Raw genomic sequence first — 17917 nt, forward strand, 5'->3', positions numbered from 1 at the left:
AACCAAATTGAATTGTTTTTACAAGTGTTGTAAAGTTTCATTCAGTAAAAGGGTTTTTCTACATCCATTTCAGTTTCACAACAAGAGTGGCATAGAATACCTAAACACAGAAGAGAGCATTCATTTAAAATATCTAATTCCTTGATGTAATAATACATACAACAATTTATAATGATTACAGTATGATTACAACTAGGGCTTCCCTCAACTACAAGGTGATGGTTATGGGAAGCGTGGCCCCCAATTTCAATATCTAAAAAGAAGCCACCATCTTCTATTTATGTTTTCTTTTTCTTTCTTTCTTTCTTCATTTTTCTTAATAAACTTTACTGTTGTTGCTGATTCTTAGCAAAGCTGATTTACAAACAAGGTGGTCATGAATCTTCCTGGCGTGAAGATTTCCACAACTTTCTTGATCAGGTCATCATAGGAGGTCTGACTTAAGTTTGCTTCAAATCTAACATAAGAAAATTCTGTATGATGTGAATAGTCCAATAAATTCCATCTGATTTTATCCGATTCATCAAATACTCACAAGGAGTGAACAATGTGGCATCAGTGACAGAACCTGGTATCAGGTCACAAATTCCATTCTCACAAGTGGCAGCCATTGCAGTAACACCGTCTTTCATGTAGAACTGGTCCATAACTGCTGGGTCAAGCTCACTCATATATAGAATTTCCAGGGTTTGATCTGCCTGACTGATTACATGACTCTCTGGGAAATCAAGAGTATACAAGTACCAACAGTTGGAATTCATCCGTCCCATGCAATATGCTGCTCCATTTGGGAAAATTGCATTAAGAAACTATTTCTGATCATGATGATAAATATACAACTATATGACGATATTGTGAGCTATTGATTGTATACCAAGTATGGAATGTTCATATGTTAAGAATGTTTGTATTTTGTTATATTGTTTTGTCAATAAAAATATTAAAATAATAATAATAATAAAAAAAGAAACTCAATTTCTTCCTGGAAATTCCAATGTGGATACCCTTGATGAGAAGGCTTCATGAAATTCTTACAAGATTAAAAAAAGCTTTGAATTGAGTCAAAACCACTGTAATCCTAGCAGTCTTCAACAGGGGAACCAGTGCTTTTAAGAGGGTGGTACCACATGTTTTCAAATGCAGAAAAACATGCTACTCTTTTGGAGACAAACATGTTACTCTCACTGCTAAATAAGTTTCCTGCTAATCAGTTTTTGTGACACTGATGATTGAACATTGCACATCCTTCAAAAATATGTCTCACTCAGATCTTGGAATGGTGTGACAACCCCCAGATCCTTGTTTGCATTGGGCTGCTGCCAGCAGAACCAAACCTCCCGCAGCTTCTCAATCCCTGCAAAAAACGTATAGCTTTTATTTCATCACCATGAGACTAGCGAACAACCAACAACCACAGAAAGTCAACTAAATTAAAATCTTTTCACCTGCCACTGCAGATTGTTCCAGCTGTGTTAATAAAGTTCAGGTTCCTTTTTTGTTTGTTTGTTTTTGCTATAAATTTTTATTAACATTTAAAAAAAAGGATTAATAAAGTTTTCCCTGCTTTTCTTTTGTGAGTGAAGTTGAATGTGAGTCTGTTAGAAGTAAGAGGCAGGTATAGTTAAGTCTCTTATAGTTTGCTTCTTCCCTGTTACAGAGAGTAGAGTGGACACTAGCTGATGTTGCCAGCTATACTGGGTAAACCGGAATCTTTAATTCCTAATGAATCTGTAGTGGAATTTTTGATAAACTGTTCTGAATTTTGTTTTACTTGAATTTAACAAAAGAAAATGAGGTGAAACGGAAGGAATTGCTGAAACGCAAACATGTTTTCCTTTACCACAAGAAATATTAATTACTAGAAGACTTGTCTATAATAAGATTATAAAAACATTAAGGAACTAGAATCATGATTTAACTACGCATTGTAAGTTCAGATAGCACTAGTTATGAAATATGGAGAAATTTAGCAGGCCTATATTTTCTTCAGCCTCTCTACCTACTTTCTAATTTTATTATATTCTAAATTTATATTATAAATTTACTATAATTTGCAGTCAGTTTTGGAATCCTGATGCAAAGAGTTATCTATTCTTGGTTTGATATTTAGACAGAGTAATCAATCCTCCTGGTATCTGCAATCTGAAAATATTTGCTTTGATTGAGTTCTTGGTTGACCTTCTTTTGTCATTGAGTGGTGTTTTCAGGAAGAGGTCCCAGGAGCTCTATTACCTGAGGCTTTTTATGATGGAGAATGTTTTCCTTTTGCCTTTACTCTTGAAGAGCAACTTAGCTGGGTATAATAATCTCAGACCACTTTTTCTTCCACTTAGGAATTTGTAAGTCAAAATGTTTCTAAATATATAGCAGAAGAAGCAGGCAACCTCACAAGGACTTCAGATTATACAACTGAGGCTTTAGAATTGATAATTTTAGCATATTTAAAGAAATGAAAGACAGGATTGAAAATATTTGCAGGAAGCAAGAAACCTTAACAAATGATGAAGTAGATTTGAATAGGAAGAAAATAGAATCTTTAGAAGTGAAAAAATGTAATAATTGAAATATTAAAAGAAAAGCTCAGTGGGTAAGTTTAAGAGCATATTAGATGCAACTGAATATCAGATCTGAAGAAATTATCCTGACTGCACCTCAGTCATGTCCAGTCTACTCATGAACCTATCAAAGAAATTCTTTATTTCTCTTACAGTGTTTTGATTTCTAGCATTTCCTTTTGATTCTTTATTCTTAAAGTTTTCATTTTTCTAATCATGTTACCCATATGTTCTTGCATGTTCACTTTTTCTACAAGTGTCTTTAGCATATTAATCATAGTTCTTAAATTCCTGGTTTGATAATTCTAAAATTTCTGGAAAAAAATCCTGTTTTTTGTCTCCTCTGTTGTCTAAGGGTTTCCTTAGATGTTCCTTCTTACATGGGCTCTGAGCTTAGCAGTTCTTTCGTCTGTATCCCCTGTTGTTATATAGGAGCCCTGTTGATGTGGTGATAAAGTGTTGGGGGAGGGAAAGAATTCTATAATCCTATGATTTGGTCTCAGTCTTTTAGTGAGCCTGTACTCCTGGGCTCTGACCTTCAGAAGTTTATTGAATTTTTTTCCTGTCTCTTAAGTGGGACAGGAATGTTAGAGGTGGTGCTGGAGTGGGTATTTCCCTCTCTCTCACATTGCTTAGGTTCTGGGAAAACTCAGGTTTTAGGGTCTGGTAAAACAGTTTTCCTACAAGGCAGACCTATGTCAAGAACAGAATGCTCTGGCTGTATTTCAAAAGAGTTATCTTTCTCCTCCCTTTGCTGCAAGCAGAGGGGACATTTTCTCCAGAATCTTTTGGGGCTCCTGGAGGTAAAACATGTCAAAGTGTGGTGGCCTTCGTAGGGTTGGACCTCCAGGGGGTTTTCTCTCTCAAGCTAGCCCATTCTCGGTATCCAGCTATTAGTCAGTTATCCTCTAAGTATTCTTACCTGACACTGCTTCAGCAGTAATTTCTGGTCATGGTAAGATGTGATTCTCTGTAACTGCTTGTCTCTCCATCTTTTAGGGTAGCAGTTTCATCTGACCTTAATTCTCTGATGGATCTAAGAAGATTTGTTGATTTTCAGTTTTTTTATTCTTTTCTTCTGAGGACAACTGCTAAACTCTTTACCTGTCAGACCAGAAACCCTGTAATATACTTTGTATTTGTTTTGCTTATGTTTTCCTTGTGGGTCTTGAATCTGTGATTTGATATCTCCTATTAAGTTTTGGAAAATTCTCAGCCATTCTTTCTTTAAGTATTATTTCTACTCCTTTATCTTCTTTCCTTCTTCATCTCAACCATGTGTAGGATAAACTTTTTAATTGTATTTCCTTATCTCTCATTATCTCTTCTGATTTATTCATTCTTTTGTCTCTCCTTGCATCATTTGGAATATTTTCTTCTGATTTTTTTCCCTCAGTTTTCTCTTCAGCTGTGTCCATACTGTTGTCAACCCGTACACTGAGTTTTTTTATTTCAATTATTTTATTTTTCAGCGCCATATATATCTGTTTCTGATACTTACATTATCTGGGTGTCCTGTATGTTTAAATTGTTGTCTATCATTTATTGTGATTTTGTTCATGTTGTCTTGTTTACTCTTATTGCTGATTTTTTTTAACATGCTATGTTATTTCAGTAATCAGATTGCTTTTAGAAATAATTTTGTTGTTACTATGATTTTATTTTCTTCCAGAGGTGCTTTATATTTGCTTTCTAGGAGGAGGATAATATACTATACCTTAATGTTGGGTTACACAATTGTCTACATTTGTCAAAATTCATTAAAAGACCCATTTAAGATTTGTGCGTTTCATTGTATATTTATTTCACCTAAAAAAAATACCATAAATAAATTTGAACTCTAGTTAATGGCATTCATGTTGAAATGTTTAGGAGTAAAGTATACTGATGTTTGCAGCTTACTTTGAAAAGCATAAAAAGTAAAATGGATGGGGAAATAGAGGGGTGGATTGATGGATTGATGAGTGAAAAAGCAACTATACCATAGCAGAATGCTAGGAGCAGAATCCAGGTTGTGGGTACATGGGTGTTCACTATAAAATTCTATCAACATTTTTGTAGTGTTGAACTTCCTGTATTAACATTTTGGGGAAAAATTAGAATATATACTTTTGTATTTAGTCTACTCTTCTTTGTCTTTGTTGATCTTCTTTGGGATGCAATTCAGAATGTTTGATACATTGATACATAACAGTTTTGTTATAAAACAAACTCTACTATTGTGAAATTTGATGTGATATGACCACCATCCATGGAAATGTATATATTGTATGATCCCTTGTGACTGTGAAATCAGCCTAATTGGAGCATGTGGCATGAACCTTAAGGATGGTATTAAAATAAATCTCTGAAACCTGAGATTAAGACATGGACTGGATGTCAAACTAGATTTTTAACCTTAGAAAAACATCTCAGTTGTTCTGACTTCTGTGTCCTCAGTTATAGAATAAAAGCATTCTTCTGAGTATTGAGATACTTGGTGAAGCACCTGCCTTAGGTGTTTACTTATCAAACAGAAGTCTTCCTTAAAATTGACACTCAAAAGGCAATTGCAGTCCCACCTGAGGTACCAAAAAAAAAAAAAAAAGGCAATTGCATTTCTCTTTTAAATTTTTGGGTTTGGGGAAATTTTATCTCTTGGATCAAAATTATTGCATGTAGATGTGCAAGGGGGATTACTTAAGTTTTTATAAATATGCACAATGCTACAACTCTTTTTAACAAATTGGTTCTTTTTAACATTGGATTCAGTGGTGTGCTGGTAAATGTTAAAAGTCTGTCTCTCCAACAAAAAAAAAAAAAGAAAGAAAAAATAAAACAAAACCCAAATTGTAGCATTTACTGACTTCTGTGACTCCCTCTATGGCCAGTTCAAGCTACCAATGTGATGTCACTGATCACAGAGTTCATAAGCTATGTGAACAGTAGGCTCCTGGTGGCTGTACTTGTATGTCTATCTTAGTCTATTTCTTATTCTTTGATAAAGTTCCTAGTTTTACAATTATACTGTGTTTTATATAGCCAAGTAAATATTCTGTATTGACATGCATTTTGGTTATTTTTGTGGGAAAAAAAATGATTGATTTACAATATAGAATTTAATTTTCAACTGCATTAGGTTTTCTGGCCCAATTATGAGAATTTAATTGTGTTATGTGCAGAGAGATGTAACCCTGTTAATAAGTACGTATGTTTCTAAGAAAAGTTCTGAAATTGATGTGGCCATTTGAAATGTCTGTTATATGTGTCTCTATGGTGATATGAGCTTCTATGGGGTTGAACGGAATTTTCTCTTTTCCTTTTAGGCATTTTTGTTGCCTTCCTGTGACATAGCTATAACAAGAAAAGTAGTTCAAGTATACAGAAAGTGGATCCTCCAGGACAAACCTGTCTTCATGGAGGAACCTGATGAAAAAGATGTTGCCCAAGAAGACACGGAAAAACTAGGATTTTCAGAGACTGATAACAAGGAGGTAATGTTTTATTACTTGTTGGGATTATATATATTTTAGTGAGGAGCACCTGTTCATTCACTAGTCCTGTCCTGGTCAGTGGGACATAGGCAGGGCAGATCTCTTTTTTGTTGTATCTATTATGTCTGCTGCTCTCTGGTTGCTAAGTCCCATGAGGGCAACCCCAAAGAGGCAGCTTCTATGTTCTGCTCAAGAGTGTCACCCCTAACCTGAGTTCAGGCCAGGGCCACGTGTGCATTATAACTTCATCAGTAATTGTCAAATAGAGTTGCTGTCATATTTTACACATTTCTATGAAACTACAAAAAGTCATTGCCTTATGCTTGGCATGTTTAAATCAACAGCATTTGGATAAACTAAGTTTAGAATGTTTTAGCAGACCTTATACAGTGGGCTTTACTAGAAGCAATTGAAAGGGCTTGGTAATGAATGAGTGCCAGCTCCATCATATCACTGCAGAGTGGGTGCAATCCTTGTAGGGGCACTGTCAGAAGTGATCTTTTAGTCCACATTAGAGGTTAGGATAAATGTAAACAACAAAGTGGGACATCTTCCTGAGATGTAAAAGAAATTTAAGTCATACTTATATTTCTGGCAAGCTGTTTTTTTTAAACCTAGTCTAGAAATTATTTCTAAAAGTGGGTGTTTTTCATTAAAATAAACAACAAACGTTTTGAAATATTTGTTTGTAGCCAAAGTCATGTACCCTTTAAAACATCTGTATTCCATAATTTTGATTTTCTGTGTCAGTGAAATCATTTTAATTACTCATCACAAGTTCAAAATGAATAGCTAAGAAAAGAATCACTACGTGTTTTAAATAAGGTCTGTATTACATGATTGTTTAGTCACTGGGCAGACATCAGTTCTGCAGCACATACTAAGTGCTAAGCACTATTTTAGGTGCTGGAGCTAGAGAGGGGAACAAAGCAGAGAAAAGGTTTGCTCTCCCAGAACCTATATTCTCATAAATTCTCATGAGTGAGTGTGTGTTTCTTCCCACTCTGTTAATTGAAGGTTTTTTCCTAAAGGCCTCATCTGAAAGTTCCAGTGGCCATAAGCGATCTTCTAGTTGGGGACGTACATACTCTTTCACAAGTGCAGTGAGCAGAGGTTGTGTTGTAGAAGAAGAGAATAAGAATGTGAAAGCTGGTGCCCAGGCTATGCTCCAGGTATGTGTTCAGGCCAGAGACATGCAGAAGGAACCCTCAATTTGGAGTCATTTTAAATATTTGCTTATTGGGAATAACATCCCATAAAGTATGGTGATGTTTTTTGCCATCTGTCATAACTAGTTCTTAAATTCTCATTTTAAGTTCTCTTCCTAATCACCTACATATAATTTTTAAAGACTTTCTTTCTAGTCACAGAGACAGAAGAACTGGCTGTAGTATTTTGAGAGAGGTTACTATGTAGCAAATGTGAAATGACTGAGATTTAATCCTTAAAATGTCTTTGAAACTACATATGGATAGTTAATTACCTGGACTCTAATTTGCAAGACATACTTGGTGGTGATAGAACCTTGTGAGTAATATTCCTCTTAAAAATTGCCCAAAGCACAAATAAATAGTGACTTACTGTCTATAAAGAATGAGGAGTGATATCATAGTTCCTAGTTATTTTTCTGAATGAATGTATGAAATAGAATCCAAATGAATTGGGAACATTGGAAAAAGCAATTTTGGCTCATCATTTAATCTTCCCAAGACCTCAAGATTTTATCTCAAAAATGGGGATTGGGAGATTACCTCTTGGGTCCCATCCAAGTTCTACGTTGGTAGGAGTATAAGTGGAAGGACAGTGTGACCTGTGTCCCTGCTCCCTGCCAACCACCTTGCCCGTCTTATCCCAGTTTCCAGCCATGCCTGGTGAGTCCTCCCATGCAGAGGTCAGGTGTGGAGTCTGGAGAATGTGGGGATGGTATGCATGTTACCGAGTTCTTGATGATACCATGTTTCTGTCACCTCTCTTGTGGGGACATTCATTATTATGGTATCCTTTTTGTTTTCAAGCCAACTAACAGTTTAATATACTACAGCTACCTTCATGGAATAATCATCAAATAATTAGAAATACATTTTTAAAATCAAGATGCTTTTACTTGAGCACCTTCAAAGAACTTTGGTGCAAGTCATAAACATAACCTGTGTCCCTGCCAGAGAAGTACTTAGAGGAGGTCCTTCCTGCCTGTGCTCTTCAGTTGCTTCCTTGCTCCCAGTGGATTGCCACTGAGGGTGGGAGTGGGATGGATGGGTAAGTGGGAGACAGATAGTGCCAGTTATTTCCCTGATTCAGAAGAGGGTTGTTTGTTTTCTGAAAGGACAAGTTACATCTACTTGGATGAATTAGGGGAAAAATTCTACTTGTTCACAGCCCTACAGTTTTTTGAAGTATTTAGTTTGGATTTAAATAGCTGCTTTGTTCTCCTGTATCTAACATCTTGGTCATTCATTTGGTTCATTAGGAAAAAAGTGGCTGAATGATAAATAAGGACTCTTCTGTAGTTGCTTTTGACTCTTCTATAGTTTAGACATTTTTAAATTTTTACCATAACTGCTTCCAAGAAGGTAGTAAGAAATATCCATATAGTTGGCATTTTGATGCTTTTTTTAAAAGTAAAATGAAAGAAATGCAATATGTGCAGATTCCTCTGTTTTATATGGTAATATGCTAAAATGTCAAATTAAAATTGAAAAGCCAAATACATTGAATTAAAAAGATCTGTATTGCATATATCATCTATAACATCCTATTTCTTTAAAAAGCATAGTTACTAAAACTAACATTTGACTATAATTTGTTTTCTTTTTTTTTTTCTAACTTGAAGGCTAATAAGTTCTTCACTGTAAGTTTTCTTCCTAGTTTCCCATACATGATTTTAAAAATTTATTTTTTCATTTTTTTAATTAATTTTTTATTGTGAAAAATAGCGTATATAAAAAAAGCAATAAATTTCCAACTACATTTTAAACAAATAGTTATACAACAGATTTTAAAGATTGGTATGAGTTACAGTTCCACAATTTTTCATTTTTTTTTTCCTATCTGCTTCAAGTCCCTGAAGATCAAAGGAAGTATCAATATATTGATTCAGCAGTCAAATTTGTTTCTTAAAACCTATCTTCTCTATTATACTCTTCTCTTTTTTTTTTTATTTAACCTATACATAAAAGCAATAAATTTCAAAGTATATCTCAACAATTGGCTATAGAACAGATTTCAGAGTTTGTTATGGGCTGTAATTCCACAATTTTAGGTTTTTATTTCTAGCTGCTCTAAGGTACTAGAGACTAAAAGAGATATCAATATACTGATTCAGGACTCATCCCCATTTGTTAAACCTGACCTTCTCTATATATATCCATCATCACTTTTGATCTTTCTCTTACTCTTTATGGGTATTTGGGCTATGGCCATTCTAACTTTTTCATGTTTAAAGGGGCTGTCAATAATATGCGATAGGGGGATGTAACTAGTTGATGGTCTGGAAAGATTGGCTCCTCTGCATTTCAGGACTTATTTAGTCCAGGGATCCATCTGGAGGTTGTAGGTTTCTGGAAAGTTACCCTAGTGCATGGAGCCTTTGTAGAATCTTTTATTATCCCCTAGGTGCTCTTTAGGATTGGCAGGAATGGTTTTGGCTGAGGTTTGGTAAGTTATGATAGGTGGCAATGTCTAACTGAAGCTTGTGTAAGGATGACCTCCAGAGTAACCTCTTGAATCTATTTGAACTCTCTCAGCCACTGATACCTTATTTGTCACACTTCTTTTCCTCTTTTTGGTCAGGTTGACATTGTTGATCGCATGATGCCAGAGCCAGGCTTGTCCCTGGGAGTTAGTTTTCAGGCTGCGAGGAAGGCTTTCACCCCTGTATGTCATGTCCCCTTGCAGAGCTGGGCTTTGAGAGAGAGAGGCCATATCTGAGCAACAAAAGAGATCTTCTGGAAGTAACTCTTAGGCATACCTATAGGTAGCTTAGCTTCTCTGCTACATACATAAGCTTCACGGGAGCAAGCCGCAAGACCGAGGACTTAGCCTATTGTTTTGGGTGTCCCTAATGTTTGAAACAGTATCAAAGGTTTACGGGGTAGTAACTTTTTTTTTTTTTTTTTTTTTTTTTTTTTTAAAGAGAGAGGGAGGAAAGGAAGGAAAGACAGAGAAGGAAGGAAGGATGAAAGGAAGGGAAACATTTTTAAACATTTTCTTGTTTTATTATATTTTGTTTGTTTGTTTGTTTTTTACATGGGCTGGGGCCGGGAATCGAACCGGGGTCCTCCGGCACGGCAGGCAAGCACTCTTGCCCGCTGAGCCACCGCGGCCCGCCCAACGTGGTAGTAACTTTTAATAGTTCCATATTTTTCTCCCATTCCTTGGGGACTTTGCAAATACTTTTTGATTATCTGCTTAATATACTCTGGGATGACATACATGATTTTTAAACCAATGTTATCACCCATTATCAACTATCATTGCACTTATTTAGTGATTCTTCCTGGAAAATTGAGACATGATGTCTTTTTAATCTTACATAAAATAATTCCCACATTTTAGCGCTATAAACATTTCAGTTCACTTACTTGCCTTTTGAATATGTTAATTTTAATTTCACTAGTCAGTTTGTGCATTTATTCTGAATCGTTATGTTCTTGTATTTCATCTACAAATGAGCCAGAGAAGCTCTGATTATTCCAGACCCTTGGAGTTTGTACTATTGAACACAAAGGAGACATATAGGCGGAGCAGGTCTATCCTCATCACTAGGTTGGCAACTCAAGAATGTCCTAAGTTGATAGGTGGCTAGTGTCACCTACATAAATGGGAACATATCATTATTTTAGTGTAGTGCTCTTAAGCAGTAACTTTCTAAATAATAGCCTGGATCAGTGCTTGTCACATTTTTTCTACTGAAATTCCCCTGATGATAATGGACAGTGAAGTGGTAACCTACAGGTCTGGGACAGAGCATAGGGTAGTTGGCTGATTATCTATATTTAAAAATTTTTTAAATCTCAGATTTTAACTTATGAATTCACTTAGATTTTAAAATTTTGCTATGTGATGTATTTTCATATTAGAAAACACGTTCCTGGAAGATGTGTAGTATTGAGCCTGTGTCTTTGCCTATTTCCTGGCTCACCATTGTCCGTGGGGTTTCACTCCCTTGTTAGGTAATACTGATTGTGCTTGCCATCTAGAAGGAGTTCATGTGCTGGAAAATTCTATAATGGCCAGATAGTTCTTTCTAGCTACTCTATGGTCATAGGCCTACTTTTCCTTCCCTCTCTACGTCCTGAAGTTTTTCATCCAACAGCAACAATCCTATCTTGTTTTCTCTTTCCCCCCTTTTATTTTGAGGGGTATCAAAAAGAAGTTTTGAGAAGATTTTCTGATTCATGAAACTTCTGAAGTTGCAAATATTAATAATAAATTAATGGTATTAGTACTATTAAAATAGTAATTTTTACTAAGTTAAAGGACAGTCAGGTGTCTCAATATTAAAGTGTTTCTAAGAGGTGAATTTCAAAAATCTTGAGTATGTGTTCCTACCACTTGCCTTATTGAAATAGAATTTGTCTTTAAGTAACTCAGAGGTGATTTAAAGCTAGAGTGAAATTAATGTCATTATCTTTAAACAAAATTCTTTGAGTTTTATATGTTTAATTAATTTTCCTAATGTAAAATTTATTGATTTTTTCAAGGTATTTTTGACAAATGCTGCAAACGTCTTTTTGTTAGAACCATGTGCTGAAGTCCCCATGCTCTTGAAAGAACAAGTTGATGCCTGTAAAGCTGTTCTGATTATTTTTAGACGCATGATAATGGAGCTTACAATGAATAAAAAGACATGGTAAGTGTTTTTCAAATAAATTAATATTGTTAAATAGGTATTTTTATTTTCCAACATAATAAGTAAAATGTTAAAGCTTCCATTTATTAAATGACTTTGTAATGTTTACAATAAGATAATCAATCTTTCTATAAATTATAAGGGAAGTAAGTGCTAAGTCCTCTGCTAGTTCATTTCTTTTCATTATTGGTTTTAAAAATGTTCTTAAGAATAAGTAATCATGTTACTGTATCATAGATTTTTCTATTTTCAACTCTTCATCAAACCTGGAAGAGCAATAATTGGTATTTTATAAAACCATTCTTTCTAAGCCTAAGAGAGCTTGTTAGTTGCCCCCAAGTGCTGGAAACTGATTTTTCTTGCTTAAAAGTTGCAATTTAGATTCTTTTGGAAATACAGTCATTTTAAGTGGAAAATTGTCAGTGACCAAAACAAGTCTAGTCAGAAATATAGTGGCAACACTAAACTATGCTTATGCAATGTTTTTTCCTTTCCATTCTTCATTTTTGTTTGGTGTTTCTATTATTAATATTCCACAATCCATTAGATTTTTTTTCCCATGGACCTTCTCCCATAATGAATGTCAGCATATCTCTTGGCTCATGAGGTTTTCAGTGGTTCTCAGTGATCGGATCAGAATACCCTCAGAGTCACTCTATTCCTTCCTCTTTCTCCCTTCATGCCTCTAAAAGGCCATCTTTCAGTTTTGCCTTTGGAGTGCCTCTCTAGTCTGTCCTCTCCACATTCTTGTCCTACTGCGTGCCTGGCTGGTGTCAGCAGATGTGAGTGATCTTCTGCCTCTGCTCTCAGTTCACTGAGACCACTGCAGACTCCAGCGGGGGTCACCCACCCCATTGAAAGGCCTTTGGGGACCCTGCTCAGTAGATCTGCATTCTGGATACCCTTTCTGGAAGTCCTCGAGGTAGTGTGGGGGTGCTTTAGATGTTTGTTGTTTGCTGGGAAATCATAAAGACAAGACCTATATGAACTGGAGGGATCCCCAGGTGTCCTCAGACCCTGTCCTTTTCTTTTACAGATGAGGGAGGGCTGGGCCCAAAGGAATAGGTCATGCAAATACAGAAATAACAAGTATCAAAATGACCATTTTAAGACGTCAATTCCATTGTCATCTTTCTCAAACTTTTAAACTTAGTGCTTTATGCCAATGCATACAATTGACAAAGCTGGAACTATTACAGTGATGAACAATAGAATTTATACAATGTTAAATATAGCCTCAGTAATATTGAAAGAAATGAGAAATGCTGGTATGCTTTCAACTGAAATATCTGTTCTACTTTTCCCTTTAAAAAATTTATGAATTCTGTATAGCACTGTATACAGAATAATATAAATAATCTTTGCAGGCGTGAAAATTTTAGCATATAGAATTAAGCAATTCTGTTCTTTTCCTTCATAATTCAGAGATTTCCAGGTGAAATTATCTTAAAAATGATAGACTTAGATGAAAATACTCATCAAAAGATAGTCAGTGGAGCATAGAAAAGGATGTGACCTTTTCCTCCAGCAAATTTTCTTATGTTGTTAAGTACTAGGCAGTCTGAATTTCTTTCTCTTCTTCCCTCTTTCCTTTACTTCATCCCCCTCTCCTTCCTTCCCTCCCTGCTATCTTTCCTTTCTCACTTTCTTCCTCCCTTCTTTTCTTCTTTTCTCCTTTTCTTCCTTCCTCCCCTACCTGCTACTTTCCCTCCCTCCTTCCCATCCTGTAATAACCACCCAGTTTCTACTTTGGAGATAATAATGATGAACTACATAGACAAGTCCCTGCCCTCATGAGGTTGACATGCTCATAGGAGTCAGAGATGTAATTAACACATAAAACGGTCTCAGGTGGTATGAAGTACTAAGAAGTACAGTGAAGCTACAGAAGGGGACAGAGGGTCCTGAGTTTGGTGCACGTTGCTTCGGGTGGAGGGAAGGGGAGTTGTGTTCACCAGGTGCTAGGGAAGGCCTTTTTGTGGGAGAAGCATTAGAGCAGAGCCCCAAGTGAAGGAAGGATGCGCCATCGGGAGGTGAGGAAAGAGCGAGCCTGGTACAGGAACAAGTGCAGAAGCCACAAGAAACAGGATGAAAACAGGAAAGAAACAAAGTGTGTCTTAGGAAGAACAAGACGGCCACCATGTTGGAGTGGATGGAGCAAGAGAAGGAGTAGGAAGAGGTGAGATCACAGGGGCAAGCAAGTGCCAGGATGTGTGGGGCCTTGCAGGCCACAGCCAGGACACTGGCTACCTCTGTATATGTGCTGTCAGGATATTAGAGGGTTTGGGGCAAGAATGAGATCTAATCTGATTTCCATAAGATCTCTTTGGCTTCCTCATGGGGAACAGGCAGTGTGTGGAGCATAAAAGACAATGACAATAACTGGCTGTGACTTAGACCAGGACTGTAGTCTTGGAGGTTCTGAAACATGGAGCTCAAATAATAAATAACTGATGTCTGAATCAGTAACAATGCTATCAATTTGAGGAGATGGGTTTAAACTAAAAAGTTTGCTGGGTACAGAATGGCACATACTTGTAATTTCATGTGCTCCTACACTAGTGTGCTGGTAGCAAACCAGTTTGTGTGTCTTTCTTCTGTTAGGAAAGATTTTCCAAACTGGAGACAATTTTTTTTCACCCTCGTTTTTTCCCAGGACACTCTGCATGGAAATTCCATGTCTAGTCCAGCTTTCATAGGTTCAGAAGTGGAATAACTCTGTGCATTTTTTAGGCATTTTAATTAGGTTTGCATTTACTTATAACATGACCAAGGTTTTATTTGAGAATTATGTCTCTTAATCTCATCATGCTCACTACATGGGTATGTAAACATTTATTGCCTGGCAGGGATGGTTGTTTGTTGTCTCAAGCATCACATGGCAGGTGGCTAGGTACCCCTGAATATGGTGAGTGACGTTCTGTCCCCAGCTCTGTGCCACCCCCCCACCCCCACTCCTCTTCAAAGTCGCTGTTGCACTCCAACGCACATGTATCCAGATCTCGCATGACCTGATTGTTCTCCCTCTTCAGTGCACCCAGAATCCTTAGGCAGTGTACAGGAACAAGCAAACAAACAGGATAGCGTGTAGTGAAAATGCATGCCAACAAGCAGCCTTGGGGATGAAAATCAAGTTTGGCTGCAGAGTAGACTAGAAATCCCTGGAGTTCTTTATGCCCTAGAAGTTTAATGAGATTGAGCAGCATAGTGTTGAGAAGATACTGTTCTGATATGCAGAGATTCAAAAAAAAAGCACAAAAGAACAATTATCTAAAGATCTCCTTATCTGACCTGGCCTAGATTACTTTGTCCAGTTCTTGGGTTCATCACTAAGGAGCAGAAAGCCAAAGAAAAAGTTATAAAGGTGAATGAATAATAAGTGTGGAAGACCTTTGAGGAGCAGTTAAAAGGAAACCTGGGTGATCACCCTTGGAGTACAAATGGATGTTCCTCACATACAAAAAAGTCAATGGTTTGTCTGTGCCCACTGAGTCCAGGAAAACAAAAAGTGGGCTGACATTTTGAGGTGAAGAATATAATTTACCTATAAGAATGAAAAGCCCTTTGGCTGTTCTAAGGAACTTATCTTCATCTTCATCATAGTCAGCAGTGTTATTTTTCTTCTGTAGTGTTTTATACTCTTCAAGGCTTTTTACTCAAAATCCTCTACCACCTGGGCCAATAAAGATCCTAACAGACTGGAATTGAGCTGTCATGGCTGCCATTATTTCAGGCGTGCACCCTGGCAGAGGGCCAGGATCTTTGAACTCTGGGAGGTGTCCAGTGATGGCCTCTCAGCTCCCCTCAACCTCTACCTATACGAGTATAGAGTTCAGTCATTTTATGACACTGACTGCGTTTGTCCTCAAAATAAAGACCAGAAAGTAATTTTTTTTTCCTATTGCAAAGATAGATAGGGAGACCTTCTAGATAAGTGAAATAAGAGATGTAGACAGTAAAGAGTATTTTCTTATTCTAGTAGGCACAGCTCTTCATTGAGTGCCTATGAAAGAAAACAATCTTGGTTCCCTTTTTGCAAGGGGAAAAAGCAAGCTGGGATTTTATCTGTGTTATCTTGCCTCTTGGTGTGGGTTTAGGAGGCAGATTTTTTAGAACTATTATAGCATAAGGTGGCTTATTTTGATAAAATATGGAATTAATTATGTAAGTGGCTTCCAGATTTTTAATACTTTTATGTAATACATGACAATCAGTGTTGCTGAGTCCTTAGGAGAATTTATTGTACCTTCAGATTAAAGTGCTTTGGAGATGTGATTAATAATACAAGCTTTTATTTTGGGTGGCCCAGGGAACAGATGTTGCAAATACTACTCAGGATAACAGAAGCTGTCATGCAGAAGCCAAAGGATAAACAAATAAAGGACTTGTTTGCCCAGAGCTTGGCAGGGTTACTGTTTAGGGTAAGTCTTTTTTATTGAAACATGAAATAAAACAAATCCAATTTTACAGCAAATTAGTTTAATCATTGAGAACTTTAAGAATAACATTAACTGATTTTAAGTTTCTGGTAATTTAATGAGAAATTTTTTTTTCTTGCCTTTGTCGTTGGGGTTGTGATTTATTCTTTACAAATGGTGCTAGGCTTCTTTTAGGCTTTTCCACCTCTCTGCCATCTACTTCCTCTTTTGATTTGCTTGAGGTTGGAGAAATTAGAAAGATGACAAGGGCTGGTGACCTTGATGGTAGGGTAGGTGGATTTGAAGAGGTAAAGGGGATGATGATGAATGGAAGCATGGAACTGGGAGTAAGGTCAGGGGTGGTCCAGGCAAGAAATAAAAATGCAGGAGCTGTCTGTGTATTAGGACCCTGGTATTTAAAGCTACAGGCCTGAACAGGATTGCCCATGGAGGGGAGTCCATGTAATAGAGGGAGAGGGTTAGAGTAGAGGGGAGGGAGCCAGCCAGAGATGAGAAGGGGTGGTCAGAGGAGTGTGTGTCCTGGACACCTTGGGGACAGTGTTGGCCCAAAGGAGAGAGGGCAGTTGACCATTGGCCCTGACAAGATGCAAATATTTAAGATGGTAAGTGATTCAATGACAATTTAGCCCGATTGGATGATGGAGAGAAATTGAGACCTGGGCTGTGAGGGAGCAGATATCACAAGGCTTTACAGAGGTATTGCTGTGGAAGGAAGGAGAGAAAGGGGAGATAGCTGTAGTGGGGGTCTTTGTGGGGGTGGGGTTAAGGTGGGTGGTATTAAGGATATTTGTTTGCCAGTGGGCTGGTCCAATGAGGGAGAACAGGATACTTAGGGAGAGAAAGATGATAACTGTAGAAGTGAGGTCCTAGATAAGGTGAGGAGGTAAGGTGAAGTGATGAGGGTTGGGCTGGCTTCACTTGGGAGCAGAGAGCCAAGGAAACAGTTGTTGTTTTTATTGCATTACACATGGTGAGAAGGATCAAGTACCTGATTGTCTGGAAGAACTGTTAACCCAGATACCCCCTTGATGGGGAGGGAAAGGGTAGTAGATGATGACTTACCTAGGAAGATGCAAGTTTTCAAGATTCCTGAAGGTGGTACTGCAACATTGCTGTTGAAAGTTTTCTGGGGTTTATGAAGCATTTCTCAAAGAGAACAGTGTGAAAAGGTTCTAGGAAAAGGTGACATTCTACACAAAGAAAGTTATTAGCTTGGATGGCCAGACTTTGAACTAATCGAAAGGAGAAAGCATGAGTTGGCAGACAGTTACAGGGAGGAGGTGCTAACTCACCTACCACCTTACTGCCCTGCCAGTTGAAATGGATTTGAAGAATATATATTAAGAGTATATCTAGAATACAAGTGGGATCTGTAGTGAAGGTGAAAAGGGAGAAATTAATTCAGTAAACACAAAAGAATCCAATTGTTCACATTGTTTTAATAATTTCATGTAATTGAATGATCTCAGTATTGATGCAAAATGTGTGAGAGGCTAGCACTCACTTATCTCCAAAACACGATAATCAGTTTTACTCTGATTGCATTGTCTTGTTACTAGGTATATGAAGTGGCTCAAAACATACTTTTGCATGTGACCA

General features: G+C 37.1%; 1 protein-coding gene across 13 annotated transcripts in view; it reads left to right on the top strand.

Annotated features, from left to right (window-relative positions):
- Window positions 1–17917, top strand: part of RALGAPA2 (Ral GTPase activating protein catalytic subunit alpha 2) — a 426648-nt gene that overhangs the window by 137509 nt on the left and 271222 nt on the right. For all 13 annotated transcript variants that reach the window (XR_013157020.1, XM_077114762.1, XM_077114723.1 and 10 more), the window contains 4 exons: window positions 5861–6028; window positions 7060–7200; window positions 11731–11879; window positions 16189–16300. Coding sequence is in view for 12 of the 13 variants with exons in the window: in XM_077114762.1 (XP_076970877.1) it covers window positions 5861–6028; window positions 7060–7200; window positions 11731–11879; window positions 16189–16300 (570 nt within the window). In the remaining variant the exon portion in view is untranslated. The remainder of the gene's footprint in view (window positions 1–5860; window positions 6029–7059; window positions 7201–11730; window positions 11880–16188; window positions 16301–17917) is intronic.

Source organism: Tamandua tetradactyla, chromosome 1, assembly GCF_023851605.1.
Source record: "Tamandua tetradactyla isolate mTamTet1 chromosome 1, mTamTet1.pri, whole genome shotgun sequence".
Lineage (NCBI taxonomy): Eukaryota > Metazoa > Chordata > Mammalia > Pilosa > Myrmecophagidae > Tamandua > Tamandua tetradactyla.